Genomic DNA, 19,571 nt, shown 5'->3' on the forward strand with positions numbered 1-19,571 from the left:
AACTGACGTCGAGTAAGGTAAGTCGTCTCCTTTGTAATTACAAATGTTTTTGTAACGCTCTTATTTTGTCGTTGTTGTAGTGACCACCATAAACATACTCATAACGCCAGCCACCAGAGTCGCATGATCGATTTACGACCGCACGTTCGATATGTATCGTTTGAACTCCGCGACTTCGATAGGCAATCATTCTTGGAAATTACCCGATTTTCTTGTAATTACCAGAGTTTTATACTCCGCCAACACAAACTGCAAACGCTGGTAAACAGGATGACTGTTTGCGAAATCAAATTACCCTAAATATAACTGCAGTGTCGAAGGTCTCCTTATTCACTGAAGATACATGTGTGTGACAACTTACATTTCGCGTACGCAGAAAGGTGCAGTCGATTTGACGTCTGTGTTCTGGGTGCCACGGGTTGGCGTGACTCGTATGTTTCTTTGGTGGATTACCTTCTGACTCATGTCGTTGCCCAGTGCTGCTACCACGCTTCACATTTTCCTAACGCTTCACTGAACGAGGACGGTGACATTCACATTGCTCACCAATCGACTCGTCTAAGACTGTTGCTAAGCAACGGCGTCGGCCGCTGAGGAGACCCCTGTATTGTTGGGAACTACGTCACACCGTGATATGTTGTTTCTTGACTCTATTAGGACAAATAATCACCGCGCATTTAAGGAGATTATCTAGCGATAATAGCTGGGGCGTAACTAAGCTGGGACGGTCGATCCCACACTCCTATGGATCATGTCCCTCTGGAATTTGAAAAAGAATAGTGAAGAAATTGCAAAAAATGGAAATGGGTAGGGGAAGCAGAAAATCTAGAAAATCGATTAGTCCTTAGAAATCTTACACTATATTTAAATAATAAAACATTGTTTTCGAAATCATTCCGACGCTAAGATATCATTTACGTTTTTCCCCCAGTTCAAAGATCAAACTCAAACAGAATAGGAACATCAGTTAGTAGAATATATAGAACGAAATGGGTTAGACGTGAGCAAGAGTTTCGGTGAATACTACGACTCAGCATCAGACATGAATGGTGTATACAATGATGTGCAAAAAAAGGATCAATGTTCCGATTCTAAAAATAAAAACATTCGCAAATTACCTCGCTGTCGCGGCTCTTCGCCTCTGGAATAAGCTGTCCTGCTCTTCTCGCACTGCTCGATGTCTTCGTACTTTGAAACTTCCCCTCTGTGAAACAGCACTGCCTACGCTCCTGTCTTCTCCCATTTATGCTTCTTTCTCTTTTTCTTTCTATGTGAGTAACGCCATCTTCTCTTTTCTCCTATTCTACATTCATCTTTCCCTCCCTCATCCATCCCTTTCTGCATACCAATTGCTGCTAGCACTGGTAATTAAAAATCTATCTTACTGCAATATCTAATTATTGTTGTACGCCGGCCGCAGTGACCGAGCGGTTCTAGGCGCTTCAGTCTGTCGCGGGTTCGAATCCTGCCTCGGGCATGGATGTGTGTGATGTCCTTAGGTTAGTTAGGTTTAAGTAGTTCTAAGTTCTAGGGGACTGATGACCTCAGAAGTCCCATAGTGCTCAGAGCCATTTGAACCATATTGTTGTATATACCGTGTACGAATATAAACTGTGTGCATGCTTTTCTTATCTGTGCTATTGTTACTTTTATTTTTCGAAACTAAGTGTAAGACACTTACTGTAATATTTGCAGTGTATGTAGAACGCCAGGTTATCTGTAACAGAGGGTCGGTTGCCAGGTTAAATAAATAAATAAATAAATTTAGTCTTTAAAGCGATGTAGAGACTAGTGAGGAAACAACACAGTATTTCGAAACAGGTAGAAACATAACAGATTTTTGGTTCATAAGCATGTTGCAGTGCTAGGATTTAAAAACTTGTTTCGTGAATACATCCAAGGTAACGTTAGAGACACGAAATCCAATGCAGATAAGAGAATCACTGATTAAAGCGCTGACAAACATAATTCTCAAGAATAAGAAGAATAACGAACAAAGCATAGTATAGGTCTTAAAAAATAATCTTACCTCTTTCAGATTTAATATAAACCACTAGAAACAATTAACAGGGTACAAAAGGCATTTCAGGCTGAGAGTATGGACGTTGTAGTTGCTTATGACTTCTTAGAAACGGCACTGTGTAACCACCCCTGTATACTTTAATAGTTTATTTCCCGCTATCGAACTATTTATTCGGCAGTCGTATGAGTAAAAAAAGGGTGATTATTACATGCAGATGGATAGACAGCAACTGAATTACAATGTGTGCCTGAACTGACCAATGAACTGCTTCCTATGCTTATAGGGATCTATATTTAAGGATATTACTGGATTGATAAAAAATAATTCAATTGAAACACACTTTATTAACCCCTAGCTAAACTCGCTGTTTAGACTGATATCAGTAACTTCGTGAGGTTGTTTTCGACACGGAAAGAAAAACCATCTGAAACTTAGTTACTTCTATGGTTCACTGAACTGTTGTTAAAGACTCAATAAAAGAAACGCTTCTATCTATGAAAAATCAATGTTTATTAAGAAGAAAACAGGATCTTAGGAACAATTAAGAATCTTACATTGACATTGGCCTCATAAACAGAGTTTTAGGATTAACTTAAAAAACAAAGAAAATCCACCTCAGCAACGTTCAGAAACATGTTGTGCGATCAAATAATGATCAGTTAAGTAAACTATAGAGAAAACATACACAATGACTTTAAAAAAAAGCATGAACGAATCAACTACGCGTTTATTTTCGTACATCACCGTCAAGCCGTACCTTTGCGTCAATAGAATGCATTTTGCGCATGTATCATTGCCATTTAGGACATATGTTTATTTTTTTTTTGTCTTTAAGGCGTGAACATATATGGCATCGTTATGTCTTTGCCTTTTTTGGCTGATTCAGTCCCCCTTGGATATATCGACTCTACTAACATTTTCAAAATTTTTGCGAAGAACTTTGTCCATTGTAGTCTGAAAGTCTATAAAAGAAATTCTGGAATTCATTTTCCTCTCTTTGATGTTTGCTTTGATCAATGCTATGCCGAGGTTTATATATATATATATATATATATATATATATATATATATATATATATATATATATATATATATATATATATATATATATATGCCCCGTCTTGATACTCTTATTTAGAACGGTTTCTTCCATAGAAATAACCAGATTGCTATTTCTTGGTTTTCTTCGTAAACATTCTCTTTTCCTGCCTCTTCACCGTCCTGTTTCGCTATCGGTTTTATGTGAGATATTTCTCTTTCGTTGTCGTTAATTTCGGTTGCATGTTGAAAAGAATGTGGTGTACCCGGTGAATCAGCAGTCTCCGCTAGCTAACAACAGCTCCAAAATTTGATCATCGGTCACAAATCGCTCCATCCTGTCTAAATCAGTTTAAAACAATTTGTGATGACAAGTAAGAAAAGTACGTTTATAACTTCGTGGGGCAGTTTTCGACCCCAACTGGTATGTATGTATTGTAGTTAAGGGGTAATCCTTGAAACAAGCTAAATATCCCTACTGTGTCTCGCACAGTTTAACAGCGCTCATTCCGTCCAACAACAACGAAAAGATTTCACTTCAAAACTACGCCCAGAACGATTTATGTCTCACTAGCTCAGAATATGAGATGTTCCGGTATCCAGTTGTGTCGGCGATCACCTTAACAATACTCAAGTTTCTGCATGGCATCAGTGCCTGCCACACACACACTATGTTCACGATGCTCCTCTTCATTTACACGACGCTTCCCTGATGATTTCGCAAAACTTGTTCCACATCTGCAGAAACACTTCCCCTGTCACGGCACATCTCAAAATCTAAATCACAGTAATCTTTCTTCGAAGACATCAACTTTCTCTGATACTGGGGCCACACTCCGAGCATCACCATCAGCCACTCGTGCAATCTGGAACTGGCTCTTCCAAGTCTCCATCAAAGTACACGACCTAATGGAGCACTCCCCGCCTGTTGACGCGAAACTGTTCCCTCCGGAACCTTCTAGAACACGAACGACACAGCAGTCAGCAGAAGCTGTTGGTTGTGGTCGCTCAATAGCAAAGGTGTCGGTAACACTACCCTTACAGCTCTCAGAGGGAAAGTGGCGTGTGCAGACGAGGTCTGGAATCGCATTCCTCCTGTCTGTCAGTCCAGTGTTCGACTGTAGATCATAGACTTTTCCAGAGCGGTTCACAGTGACGTTGATGAAGCCAAGTCAACATTTACATCCAGCATTAATAAGGAAGGGCCGATCGAGGTGGCGCAGTGGTTATCACATTGGACTCGCCTTCGGGAGGACGACGCCCGCTTTCGTCCATCCTGATTTAGGTTTTCCGTGATTTCCCTAAATCGCTTCAGGCAAATGCCGGAATGGCTCCTTCGAAAGCGCACGGTCGACTTCCTTCCTCATCCTTCCCTGACCCGTTGGGATCGATGACCTCGCTGTTTGGTCCCCTTCTCCAAATCCACTAACCAACAAGGAAGGCGCAGTGCCAAATGAATGCACCTAATTCTGATAACAGATTTTAACGCCTAACCAAATTACAAGTCGAACGACCGCAATCACGAGCCAATGAATATTCAAATTTCTCTCGATAAATTAATTATGCTCGAAATTCTAAAACAACCAAAGTGATGTGGAAAGATAGGACTGTCAGACAGTGGTTCCAGAATAATTATGTGACTAATGTGTTATTAATAATCCCAATATAGAGTTGACCCTTAGGAAAAGCTATTTCCGTTCAGATTTCGTTCGTAGCCCAACCTGTTGCACAGGGAGATGTGTTATACCGATGCCTCTTCTTTAGTCTTCTTCTTCTTCTTCTTCTTGTTTATCCCGGCTTCTTGAGATCTCTTGTGAAGAGACACGATAGAACAAGTTCCGTAGTGGTGTAGGACAATCAATGAAGTTACACAACAGGTAATAATTTAACTTTTGAAACTGCCGGTTTATTGGCATTTATAGAAAGAAAAACACACACATACTCTCATGCGGTCAGCAAACCTTGTGTAACATTTTGTGTGTGTAACGGGCCTTTCTACGTCGCAAATCGTTCTAATGAATTAATTAAACTGCTTTACAGTGTTGCTAGGCAGCGTAACCAACAAGGTGATGCGTGTCTCAATTAAAACTAGACATCGATATTTTGAATAAACTTCCGGTTCATTTTTGTTAAAATCAACACTTGGCTCAAAATTAACTTCCAGCTCCGTGCATTACGTGCAAACGCATTTGTAACTATAGTACGTGATTTGCTGGACAGCTCGATCACGAACTGTCGTGTAACGTATTTCAAATCGAGCGCCCAGGTTTCATTTTTCCCTAATGAGCTAAACGACTCTTTTTCAGGTCAATACCACAAAATAAAATTCATTACACAGGTCAACGAACTGTACACGCGCACTTTTACCACTCTAAGTGATAACTCGTCTCAGAGTAAAAGCCGCACACAAATTCACACTTTTTTATGCATACAAAATTCGAAACACCTTTATATTAAACAAACAAATAAATTATGGCATGTAATTACTAATTAAACATTTCCGATTCTAAATAAAGTTCAGGAACTTGTATTTCATAATCAATAAAATTTTATCGCCTGAGCGAAACTATTAGTTTCCTAAAACGGATTCAGATTACAGTCAACTCGTGTCTGGACGATGACGTCACGAATCAACACTTGCTTGGAATGAACGAAATACCTGTACTGAAAAATACCGTCCTTTGATAATTTACTGACTTTTATAACAAATTTGGTACTCCTTGCATCGCTACAGTGTGTCAATGAATCCACACGTTGGCACCGTGTAGAGAGCGACAACTTAACGCTCGGAAAGCCCTCATCCGTGCCATAAAGGTAGGTCTGCGTAGCCTCCTTGAAGGGCTGGCAGTGTAAACAATGCTTCCAACCGTGAAAGCACATTACTGAGGTCATAAGAGAGCCAGAGGCACCGCGCTCAACATCATTCATTGCTCAGTCATGTTTCATTCGTTTCTAGTTGGTTTGCAATTACGTATTCAGTCTTTTTTGGCGCAAACATTGGCGCTGCAGTCTGCCACCGTACTGGATAACAGCGTGCTCTCACCTTGTCTGTCACCTTGCAGAGTCGAGCATTTCGCTTAACTCAGTGACGTCGCGTGGGCGTGGTCACGGCAGGACACTCGATACCTGCGGTCGGCGCTCTGACCTGCCACTAAGCCGGTTAGCGCTACTGTCTACGCTACCTTCGAAACGAATCCCTAAAACTTTCATGGCTAGTTAAAAGCTCCCATTCTCTCTGTATATAGTTTTGTTGACGTATACATTTGGAAGTCGTACTTTTTCCACCTACGAAATGCGACGTTCTTTTCTCTTGTTGGTATAGTTCGTCCAAGTCAAATGGTTTGAGTGCACGATCGATGTTAATGTTTGTTGCTTCGTTGGTGTCCAGGGACATCACTCACTTGACGCATCACTCTGTAGATTTTTCGGTTAACTTCTTAATAATAATTAACTGCAGGCAATATGGTATTCAGTGGTGTCAAATAATAATGTTCCAAGCACTAGCCGGTTTCCGTTTAGAAATAAAACAGTTTATTAAACCTTTAAAACTGTGAAAGCAAAAAGAACAGATAGAGTCCCTCGCAATTAACAAAGTGCTAAGTGTAAAACAGTATGTTACTGTTCAGTACTAAAGTTCTTGCGGCTAACTGCCGAAACGCTTTACATCTCGCCTGAGCTCGCGGTTAGAGCCCACAGTTAACTATTTAAACTTGAATGATTCTGTAAATGTTACAAGTCCACGAAACTGTCATTCGAAAATTTCTATCACTTAAACCGTTTGACCGACGCGCCACTCATGGGAACATACATCCTTCCTCGTTGTACTGTACACACACGATCTCTCGTTGTCAATTTCTCAACTTTACGTTTAATTTATTGCTACCATACATTCTTCATATCACCTAGGACCAGAGTTTCGCTACTGTTCCCATCGCATAGCTGCGGTCTTTACGCTTCTTTTTTCTTATATTTTTATTAGAGAGATAATTATTTTACTCCTATTTGCTATTTATTACTGTTACACACGACGAAATTCAAATGACTATACATACATACTGTAGTCTACACTTTCGTATTCCAACTGCATTTACTGATCTGTAATTTATTTTACACTTAAATACATGTTTCAGTTCTCGAAGAGAACTTTTTGATATATATAATGCAAAATGTAGGCCTATTACATTTATTAATATCGTAGAACTGTATTTTGACAAAGCTGTCTGTGGACTCCTGGATCTTTAACATCATTGAAGGTGTCAAGAACTTATTAATTTCGAAAGTTAATTGGTGTTTCCAAGTCTTACATCTTTAATATGTTTAGTACTATTTTGTCTATCGAGAGGACGACTAGAAGAACATTCTCGTCTCATTACCCTCTTGGATTAGGTGTTCTTGCCTAATCTGTAAATACACGGAAGTTCTCCAACATGACCTGGCGTGGAGTCTACTGTCTGAAGTAGTGCTGGAAGAAATTGACACCATGAATCTTGCACAGCTGTCCATAAATCCGTAAGAGTACAAGAGGCTGAAGATCTCTTCTGAACAGCACACTGCAAAGCATCCCAAATTCGCTCAATAATGTTCACGTCTGGGGAACTGGGTGCCCAGCGGAAGCGTTTAATCTCCGAAGAGTGTTCCTGGAGCCAATCTGTAGCAATTCTGGACGTTTGGGGTGTCGCATTGTCCTGCTGGAATTGCCCAAGTACGTCGGAATACACGATGGACATGGATGCATGCAGGTGATATGATAGGATTCTTATGTACCTACGTGGCAGAGGTCGTATCCAGACGTATCAGGGGCATCATATGAATCCAATTGCACACGTCCCACACCATTACAGAGCTACCACCAGCTTGAACAGTCCCCTGCTGACATGGAGGGTCCATGGATTCATGAGATTGTCTCCATACCTGTCCATCCGCTCAATGAAATTTTAAACGAGGCTTGTCTGATCAGGCAACATGTTTCCAGTCATCAACAGTCCAATGTCTGTATTGACAGCCACAGACGAGGTGTAAGCTTTCTGTCGTGCACTCATCAACAGTACGCAAGTGGGCCTTCAGCTCAGAAAGACCATATCAATGATGTTTCGTTAAATGGTTCACATGCTGACACTTGTTGATGGCCGGGCCCAGCATTGAAATCTCCAGCAATTTGTGGAATGGTTGCACTTCTGTCACGTTGAACGATTCTCTTCAGTCGTCATTGGTCCCGTTCTTGCAGGATCTTTTTCCAGCCACACCGATGTCGGAGATTTGATGTTTTAGCGGATTCCTGATATTCACAATACACTCGTGAAATGGTCGTGCGGAAAAATCCCCTCTTCACTGCTACTTCGGAGATGCTGTGTCCCATCCCTCATGCGGCGACTATAAGACCATGTTCAGTCTCACTTAAGTCTTGATAACCTGGCATTGCAGCAGCAGTAACTGACCTAACAACTGCACCATACACTTGTCTTATATAGGCGTTCCAGACCGCAGCGCCGTATTCTGCCTCTTTACATATCGCTGTATTTCAATAAGCGAGCCTATACCAGTTTCTTTGGTGTATCAGTGTATAACGGTTTGGGTGTTAAGTCGCTTCGGACTGTGACACGAATTATCTACCTGGTCAAGCGTCCGTGTTTTCCCCGCTGGCAGTAACACTACAGGCTTACGACTGCTGCATACTCTTTGGACATTGCAGATGCTTAACGCATTACCTGCTGGATGAAGCAGACGACTCCTGTGGCTACCCATTCACGAGCGATGCTCGCCTGTGTCGTAATTCGATGCAGCTTCTGTCGCAAACAGTCGTGTAACATCGTATGCACTGATATGCACTGACGGAAGAAAAACAAAACACCAAGATAGAGTTGTGTGTCATAAACGAAAGTTGGTAGGCAGGTATCCACATCTTAAAAGGTGATGACTAATCAGATATCGCACCAGTCGCATAAGAGTGGCGGTAGTAACGCCACTGTGAGGATGTAAATCAGGTTTGCTTTAAATACACATCGTAAGGGTCGTGAGCGTTAGTTACCTTTAAGACTGGACGTGGTGAGCTTATGTTAGGTAAGAATACCTTGAAGGGAACAAAGACGCTATTGTCACCATTTCACTGAGTTTGAACAAGGTAGTGTAAAAGAGCGACAGGAAGCTGGATGTTCCTTCTCTGATACTGCAAAAAGACTTGGCAGGAATGTAGCAACTCCACATGATTGCTGATAGTGGTGGTCACAAGATTGTACACTCGCGAGAATACTGGGCTCTGGATGCACTATTCTGCATCTGCAGGAGCAATCTGAGCTCCACAATAACGCAACTAACTGTTACAAATCGGTTACTTTAAGCACAGCTCTGAGCTGGATGGCCTGTAGCGTGTATTCCACTGATCCCAAACCACCGCCACTTGCGACTTCGGAGATGTCAAGCGAGAGCTCCTTGGAGAGCAGGCTGGAGGTCTATTGCGTTTTCTGATGAAAACTGATTCTGCCTCAATGCCAGCAGTGGCCGTGTATTGGTTGGAACAAGACCAGTTGAGGGCCTGCAACCAAACTGTCTGCATACTAAACAGACTGGACCTACTTTTGGAGTTATAGTCCCAGACATGATTTCGTACAACAGCAGGAGAACTTTCGTGGTTATCCCATGCACCCTGACCTCTACAGAATGTCGACATGTTGCCTTGGCCTGCACATCTGTCTTCAATCCAACACATATGGGGCATCATCAGGTGACAACTTCAGCATCATCCACAACCAGTGATAAATGTTCCTGTATTGACTGACCAAGTGCAACAGGCATGGAACTGCATCCCACAAACTGATATCCGGCATCTGTACAACACTGTATTCACGACTAGATGCTCGCATTCGACATTCTGGCGTCTACACCGTTTATTAACAGTTACGTTAACCTGTGATCTTACAATGTTACCCAGACAAATGTATTCCAGAAATTTCATTACTCATTAATCATTTTTTCGCCTAGTGAATTTTTTTTCCTTTGGCATATATATACATGAATATACAAGGGCGAATCAGAACTCCACTGACAAACTTGCAGAGTTGACAGTATGGATGTCCAGCTGTTCACCTTTGCTACTGTGGAACACATCTTAAAGTACTGATCTTGAATTCCATGATTATTGGACATTCTTTTCTCTTCCGAAAATACGGGCCGGCCGGCTGTTAAGGCCGAGCAGTTCTAGGCACTTCAGTCTGAAACCGTGCGACCGCTACTGTCGCAGGTTCGAATCCTGCCTCGAGCATGGATGTGTGTCATGTCCTTAGGTTAGTTAGGTTTAAGTAGTTCTAAGTTCTAGGAGACTGATGACTTCAAATGTTAAGTCCCATAGTTCTCAGAGCCATTTGAACCAAATACGAGTCGCAAAGATCTTGCAACAGAGATGTATTAGAGATGAGCAAATGCTGACAGTTCTGAAGGTGTGCATTTTGGAGCCCACGATTACTAGATACTTCTCTTCTTGTTTTGGTCCATCCGGCATCTGAAACTTTGATGGTGGGGTACTGGCTAGCTCTATAGAGTTCGTGTTGCAACTGGGTGGGTAGCAAGTTGTGACAGCTTGCAGAACTCCGCAGGCACTTTTTGTGCACTAAAAGAACACGTCAACAGGCTCTGCAACCTGACCCGCTTCCTGGTGACGGAGGGCGGAGTGTCGCCGGAGAAGGTGACGGACGAGCCGCGGCAGCGCCGGCCGCTGCACGAGGCTGCGGAGGCCCGCGACGCACGGATGCTGCGCGTGCTGCTGGAGGCGGGCGCCGACGTGGACCCGCGAGACTCCGGGGGCCGCACGCCGCTGCAGCTGCTGTGCACACAGGCGCACCCGGCGGGCGAAGATGAGCGCGCTGCCGTGGGGGCGGCCGAGGTGCTGCTGGCGGGCGGGGCGCGGGTGGCGGCCGCCCTCAGCCGCGCCGGCGCCGCCCCGCTGCACGACGCCGCCGCCAAGGGCTGCGCGCCTCTGCTGCGCTGCCTCCTCACAAGGGGTGAGCCGCCAGCTCGCGAACTGAGGTGTTTGGTCGTCTGCATCACTCGACTGGGTCAACCCTACACCTGCCAAAAAGTCCGTGGATAGTGCCTGGCGGAGGGCGTGTAGTAGCAGTAATATCAATTTCCATTCATATTCCACCCACGTTCTGAGCGAGGGAAAATGAATATCTATACTACCTAACGGGGTCAGATGTCAACGTAACCCTGTATACCAACACACCGTCAGTCGGTGTGTAAATGATTAGAGTTGCAGTTGCCTGCGACAGGTACAGTAGCCACCAGAGTGCTGGAGACTAAAAGCAGCAGCACCAGGAAATACTTGTCGCACGTGTTTGGGTACCATTAACACCACATCACAAATTACTGCATTTTGAGTGGTGTCTAGATCAGAGAGCACGGGTCGCAGATGAATATCGACCCACTGTGTTCAGTAACGAATCGTAGTTCCTAGGTTTCCTGGACGAAAATTGGTGGTGAGTATAACGATTATATATTGATAAGTGCAGGTTGTAGACTTATGGCTGACAACAAATGGAAATTTGGGTCCGGCCACGTTTTATGCTCAGATAGCCTAATTGCAAAGCAACCACTCGTGATAAGCGGGACATCTGGGTTCCACGAGTCATGCTCAGATAGCCTAATGGTAAAGCGACCACTCGCCATAAGTGGGATATCTGGGTTAGAGTTCCAGTCCAGCACATTTTCATTGTTATCATTCCATGATACAGCTGATGGTTATTCATACCAGCTCTCAGATGCAAAATGTGTCCCAGTGCCAGTACCCAGGATATCAAGGGTCAGTCATGGCAGTTGTAGGCTAGAGTGCCTCAGGAGAGGATATAACGGACTTTATGATACTGCTCCCAACTGAATCAGTACATGCATACAAGCCGAGGGGATCATTCTGATGAGTGGGCTCATACTGCCACATCCTTTGCAAAAATTACTCGATTTTGTAAACACTAAAACAGAGGAAGAGGAGGAGATTAGTGTTTAATGTCCTGTCAACATCAAGGTCATTAGAGACGGAGCACAAGCTCGCATTAGCGAACTATAGTGAAGGAAATCGGCCGTGCCCTTTCAAAGGAAACATCCTGGCATTTGCCTGAAGTGATCTAGGGAAATCATGGAAAACCTAAATCAGGATGGCTGGATGCAGGATTGAACCGTCATCCTCCCAAACATGAGTCCAGTGTGCTGACCACACCAAAACAAAATCACATCCCATCTCAAACCATAAAGTTTCCTTTCATCTCACATTCCCCTTCTGGATGCTTCCCTTTCTTTGTCAGTCAGTGCATATACCTCTGTATGCATCCTAATTTCCCATAGTTGTACTCATGATACCTATGCGAAATTTATGCTGGTGTCAATACATTGGTCACTCAGTCATCTTCAAACACAGTAGTTACAATTTCACCCTGCCACGAGAACTAGGTCACATTTCTTCCAAGCATTTCCATTTATGTACCTCATGTGTGTGTGTTAAACTTTCGTATGGGCTAAACCGACCTGTTAATCTTTCCAAATATCCAAATCCTTTGCATTTATACTATGTCTTTACCACACCTACTGATTATTGAGCGCACTGGCTTCTAGTATGTGATTTCCTTTACAGATACATTGCACTTATACAGAAATCAGGCAACAGGACTAACACTGTCTGATTTGCTGAAGGAAGGAAGGAGTGAAATATGGATGATTACAGCTTAGTATCTTGTTGGGGTTGTAGTGTGTCCAAGGGAAAACTGGAGGTGCTTCCTGACCAAGGCTCAGAGGCATAGGTCAGGAATGCCAGTCTCAAGTGCACAGTCGCGACAGGCAAGTATCCTTCCCAGTTATCATCTACAAAGAAAAGACCTCTGCTGTTTTTGCCTGTGAGATCAGCCATAATTCACAATAGATGTATTTGAAATTGTGAGTCATTGATAATTTGATCTGTCTTCAGAATTAATGAACAATGTTAAAAGAATACAGCATACCTTCGCTGAAGGCGTGTTCGTCATTCAGTTGCTGGAAATAGTGAGACACTCTCTTACATCATCCTGCCTTGAGACAAAGTGAAGAAGAACAGTAAAAGGTAACATAGACCACATCAAACAGACAAATCCGCAATACACACATATGAAAAGGAAACGCTGCACAATAGTTTCCCGATCGTGTAGGGCCCAACTAACATGCTCATGAGCCCAGGAGAGGCACTGCAGGTGATGTCGCGCTGTTAGCAAAGGCACTTGCGTCAGTCATCTGCTGCCATAGCTCATTAACGCCAGATTTCGCCACACTACCCCAACACATATGATCATCATACATCTCACATTGATTTCTGTTGTTATTTCGTACAGTGGTGTTTCTCTGTTAGGAGTGACAACTCTACACAAACGCTGCTGCCCTCGGTCATTAAGTGAAAGCCATTGGCCACTACGCTGTCTGTAGTGAGAGGCCGTGCCTTAAATTTGGTATTTCAGCACACACTTGGCATTGTGGATTTCTTTTAGTTCCCCTATGCAGTCAGAATCACGTCAGAAACCTTTTCACGTGAATCACTGAGTACAAATGGTAACTCTGCCAATGCACTCTCCTTTTATACCTGGTGTACACAATACTACCTCCTCCTGTATATGTGCATATTGCCTATCCCATGAATTTTGTCACTTCAGTGCAGATCTTGCTGCAGATGTGGCAGATATAGAAATACTTTTTTTTTTACCAGGGCATGGAGTGACGCCGGAGACAATGGTGTTCCCAAACAAGAAGGGCCAGACGGCGCTGCACGTGGCAGCGGCCAGCAACCGCACGGAGGCGCTGCAGGCGCTGCTGGAGCTGGGGGCGGACCCTGAGGCCGCGGCCCGCCCACCGGACAAGACGGGAGCCACGCCACTGCACATCGCTGCCAGTAAGGGCTGCCTGGCCTCACTACATAACTAACTGCACCAAAACGAATGCTGCCTTACTTACACTGTGTCTGCTTCTCGATACCATTACACAAAATGAAATTCGTGTTTTGTACAGATCCTTCCTTAGGCGTACCATAAGTCCAGAAATAGCCCAGACAGTCGTGAAATTTTAGTGCTGTCTGTGGTAATGTCTGAGGTTTCAAAAATGTCCAGGGTTTTAGGATGTAATGAATGGCGAGCATTTCCTCAGTTTTAGACCTATACTATGTGATCAAAAGTATCCGGACACCTGTCTGAAAAAGACTTACAAGTTCGTGGCGAACTCCATTGGTAATTCTGGATGAAATCGGTAATGCCTTGATGACAGCTTCCACTCTCACAGGCATACGTTCAATCTGGTGCTGGAAGATTTCTTGGGGAATGGCAGCCAATTCTTCACAGAGTGGTACACTGAGGAGAGGTATCGATGTTGGTCAGTGCGGACTGGCACAAAGTCGGCAATCCGAAACATCCCATAGGTGTTCTATAGGATACAGGCAGCACTCCCTGTAAAAGGGGTGCTGATACAGGTCAGGACTCTGTGCAAGGATGTTATTGTCATGTAACCACTTCGCCACATGCTGTGAATTATCAACAGTTGCTCGATCATGTTGAAAGATGCAATCGTCATCCCTGAATGCTCTTCAACATTAGGAAACAAGAAGGAGCTTAAAACATCAGTCTAGGGCTGTGCTGTTATAGTGCCATGCAAAACAACAAGGGGTGGAAGCCCCCTCCATGAAAATCACGGCCACACAATAACACCACTGCTTCCGAATTTTACTGTTGGTACTACCCATGCTGGCAGATTACGTTCAGCAGGTATTCGCCATACCAACACCATGCCATTGGATCACCACATTGAGTTCTGTGATTCGTCACTCCACACAACGTTTTTCCACTGTTTAATCGTCCAAAGTTCACGCTCCTTACACCAAGCGAAGTGTCATTTGGCATTCACCGGCATGATGTGTGGTTTATGAGCAGCCGCTCCACCATGAAATCCAAGTTTTCTCACCTCCCACTTAAATTTCATAGTACTTGTAGTGGATCCTGATGATGTTTGGAATTCCTTTGTGATGGTTTGGATAGATGTCTGCCTATTACACATTACAACCCTCTACAACTGTTGGCTATCTCTGTCAGTCAACAGATGAGGTCAGCCTGTACGCTTTTGTGATGTGCGTGTCCCTTCACACCCCCACTTCACTATCACATAGGAAACAGTGGACCTAAGGATGTTTAGGAGTGTGGAAATCTCGCGTACAGACATATGACACAAGTGACGAAGTCCGTGAGTTCCGCGGAGCACCCCATTCTGCTCTCTCACGATGTCTAATGACTACTGAAGTCGCTGATATGGAGTACCTGACAGTAGGTGGCAGCACAATGCACCTAATATGAAAACTGTAGGTTTTTGGGGGTTCCCGGATACTTTTGATCACATAGTGTATATGTTTGGCATCACATCTTTTAAAACTCTCTGAAAGCCATCCATCTCAGCTAATCTTGGAGCAAGGACTGAAAACAGGGTAGTGTGGCTACCCCTTCCACCACTACTTTTCACTTCTTGTTAGTCATTTTGCAAAAAGAAAACATGGACAATGTGTTTATATTGTATATGAATGCATAGTTTCGTGATGATAAAATTTTCTCAGGCTTCCAGCCACGTCCAGTGGTTTAAAATCCGAAAGATTTCGGCCGAGTTTTCGGCCACTGTCAAGTGGATTTTAAATCACTGGACACGGCTGAAAGCCCGAGAAAATTTTATCACTGTGTTTATGTTATGTTGTTTTCATGTTGGAAGTAAGTTTTCTACACATTTTTCATCGTTTCGTCTCTGTTCGTTTCTTGTCTCATCGTTTAGCAAAGGGTAAAAGAAAGTGTGTATTTAATGTTGAACAATGGCAGGATTACAAAATTTTGAAATTTTGTGATGATAGTAACAATGAACATGTTTATTACACACTCTCTACTGAAGAATTTCACAGGCCAACGAAAAAATTTTTTTTGAAAAACTTTTTATATTTTGATAGCTGATCTTTATAGATTTTTATGAGCTGAATCCAAATCTAGCCTAAATTTTTATATCACCCATAGTTTTAAAGCAATATGCTTTTTATTATATATTATAAAAATCTTATGCTATACAGTAAACAGGGAAATTAATGAAACGCTTTGTTACAAAAACGCTTTTTTACAATATAAGCATGGTTTGTATTTACAGTAAGCTACATAAGACAATGATATGTGTTAATACAGGTTTCACTTATCAGCTGGAATTGGTTTGTATTTTCTTTCTCTTTTTCCTTTGAAGCTTCTTGTGTAGCTTTTTCTATGATGAGTCGCTTGCTGAACTTCTCAGTGAAGTGACCAACAGCATTCCCCCATAATGTTGGTGTTCCAGCGGCCTTGGTAGCGTTTTTGCATCACTTTAATGTCCTGGTGAAAATGCTCTCATTGCTCCTCACTTACATCTCCCATATTGTCCGGGAAGTAATCAAGGTGATTGTTCAAAAAGTGAACTTTCAGGTTCATTAAAAGTCCTAAAGTTTTAAACTTCTTTAACACTGTAGCTATAATAGAAACATATCATGGGTCTTTTTCATGTCCTAAGAACTTTGTGAGCCAGCCAAAGTGGCCGAGCAGTTTTAGGCGCTACAGTCTGGAACCGAGCGACCGCTACGGTCGCAGGTTCAAATCCTGCCTCGGGCATGGATGTGTGTGATGTCCTTAGGTCCGTTAGGTTTAAGTAGTTTTAAGTTCTAGGGGACTGATGACCTGAGAAGTCACGTCCCATAGTGCTCAGAGCCATTTGAACCAAGAACTTTGTGACGACTTGCCTGAACGATACCCATGCTTATTCTCATTTAAGGTCATTGTGTATTCAAAGTACACATCAAAAATTAATTTTCTAATGTCAAGTCCGACAAAGACGACTTCTTTTAGTTTAGCTTCTGAAAGGTGTGGAAACTTTTGGCAGAGATACTTAAAACATGATCCATCTTTAGGCAAAGCCTTTACAAACTGTTTAATTATGCCTAACTTTATATGTAGAGGTGGTAGGAGTACGTGTTTTGGATCTACAAGGTTTTTGCATAGAATGCTCTTCTCACCAGGTTTTAAAGACTCCCTCACAGGCCAGTTCGTTCTGCACCTGTGTTGATCCCTAGCCCTACTGTCCTATTCACACAAGAAACATGGAAATTTGGTAAAATCACCTTGCTGCCGAAGGAGCATGCATGTTACTTTCAGAACGCCACATATCATCCAACCATGAGCAGAATAACCTATTTTATTTAGCACTATTTGTAGGGTTTCATAGCTTTCTTTCATATGTACAAAATGTCCAACAGGTATAGATGCATACATGTTACCATTGTGTAGTAAAACAGCCTTTAAACTAGTTTTGGATGAATCAATAAACATCTAGTCTTCCTTTTTGTATTCAATACCAAACTCATTCATCATACTGAGAATGTCTGAGCAGTACACTAAATCACCTTCTTGTTGAAAAAATTTGGAAAATTGCTGCTCTCTCTTTCTATACATGTATATGCTGGTTCCAACTGCCAATTAGTTCTATTCTTTTAATCGAGAACCAAGCAATTCAGCTTTTTCTTTCGTTAAGCCTAGATCCCTAACCAAATTGTTAAGCTCAGTCTGAGTAAACAATCTGGTCTCTAGACTTTCTGTATTACAATGGGAATCATCATCATCTGTTTCATCTATATCACATTGTACATCAGAAAATACTTCTGTTGGAATAGAATTTGAATCATCCAGTGGTTCAGGAACCGGCAAATCTACACCATGCACTACTGATTAGATGGTGGATGGAAGGTTAGGGTAGCTTATTAACTTCTTGTTTTTCGAATTATGACCAGTAATATCAACACTGAAAAAGTAGCAATCATCAGAATAATTTCTTGGCTCCCTCCATATCATAGGAACAGCAAATCTAAAGGCTTTTTTCTCCTTTTTGGACCATTTTCTCAGATCTTCAACACACACATAATATGCCTTATACAGCACCCAAGATTTATCTTGATCACCAAGTTTAGATCAAAGGTATGATAGATAAACTTTTTTAACAAAGTCTGTAATGTTTCTTTGGTGTTTTTTAATCACAAATTCACCACAAATATAACAAAAACTGTCAGCAGAGTTTTTACAACCACGATTAGACATCGTACTGAGCACATGTGCAGGAAATGGGAAAGTGAGGTTAGGTTGACAGTAAACAAAACACTATGTGTTAACACAAAAATAGAATCGAACTTTTTAAGCCAGCAAATGTTTTTCGGCAGTGCTACCAACGTCATCTACGTTCATTACACCTTTTTTTAAAATTATTTTAACTATATAAAAGGTATTAATATCTTTAAAAACCACTCAATTTCATAAATTTAACTGTAAAATGTAAAGAAATGGTGGGTTATAGTTTTGTAACTATCATATTTGGATTTACCACCCTAAAAACATAAGAATACGGTATTTTCAGCAAAAAAGTTTTTCCATCGTTGGCCTGTGTTTTCTGTTGCACGTAAAGGAAAGGGTGATATTAAGAATGACATGAAAACAGCTACACTCAGGAGTGCTGTTAACGCTACAGCCTCACCAAATATGGTAGATTTTGGCTATAACAGTTTTGATAAAATTAATAAGTTTGAGAGACTAAATTTATGAACTGAAATTGTCTGGTCTGATTTGGAAGAGAGTTCACACACTGTTAATGAAACTATAAAGAATTCCATAAATACTGATGACCTATTTGATGAATGTGTCATTCCTGGACCAGGTTATTCATAACAGAAGGATAGATTGTGGTTCAAGTACTGAAGAAGCACCAGATACTATTGAATAGAATTGCAAAGAATTTTTTAAGGTTTTTCAAAACGCTACTATTTCTTGTTGCAATATTCTTAAAATGATCGACTCTGTGTTGCCCTTGCCTGAGATGTCTGCTCCAGCTTAGAAACGTTTTTTTTTTTTATATAAACCTTTAATCAGCAAAAAGGGATAGGCTCTCATGTTAAATGTTAAAATGAATACAGATCTTTCTTATTCTGGATTCTATTAGGTGTTTCAAACAAACAAAAGATATTTGAAGAATATTACGTCTAATGAGAAATATAACTGAGTGAATAAAGTTTAATGTTTCAGTAAACTATCCTGGCGTGGAACCAAAAAATATAGTAATAAGTCTTGAGTTGAACTGAAATAAATATAGGAAACCTAACTTTACTGTCTCAAAACCACATCACCCACAACCGTCAGATATGTAAAACGAGAAGACAGTTAATGTCTGTAGCTCGTAGCAAAGCTCTTCCTGTCACTTAGTATGGGTAGAGGGTATACTTGCCCATTGGAATAAACTAGTTATTCGTTCGTTTTACTCGCCCCCTGATTCAGATGATACAGTTCCTCAAAATAAAAGAAAAAAAAAACCTTGAGTCTTGTTTCAAATAGGTATCACACTCATACAGTTGCAGCTGGTGGTGACTTCAATCTACTCTTGACATGTCGACTACAACACGCTTTTTAAGTCTGTGGTTGGTATAAAAACATCGTTTGAA

General features: G+C 41.9%; 1 protein-coding gene across 1 annotated transcript in view; it reads left to right on the plus strand.

Moving 5' to 3' along the window:
* Positions 1-19,571, plus strand: part of LOC126188347 (serine/threonine-protein phosphatase 6 regulatory ankyrin repeat subunit A-like) — a 77,548-nt gene that overhangs the window by 12,180 nt on the left and 45,797 nt on the right. The window contains exons 3-4 of the mRNA XM_049929946.1: positions 10,682-11,052; positions 13,770-13,952. Coding sequence (XP_049785903.1) covers positions 10,682-11,052; positions 13,770-13,952 — 554 coding nt within the window. The remainder of the gene's footprint in view (positions 1-10,681; positions 11,053-13,769; positions 13,953-19,571) is intronic.

This window comes from Schistocerca cancellata, chromosome 5 (genome assembly GCF_023864275.1).
Source record: "Schistocerca cancellata isolate TAMUIC-IGC-003103 chromosome 5, iqSchCanc2.1, whole genome shotgun sequence".
NCBI lineage: Eukaryota > Metazoa > Arthropoda > Insecta > Orthoptera > Acrididae > Schistocerca > Schistocerca cancellata.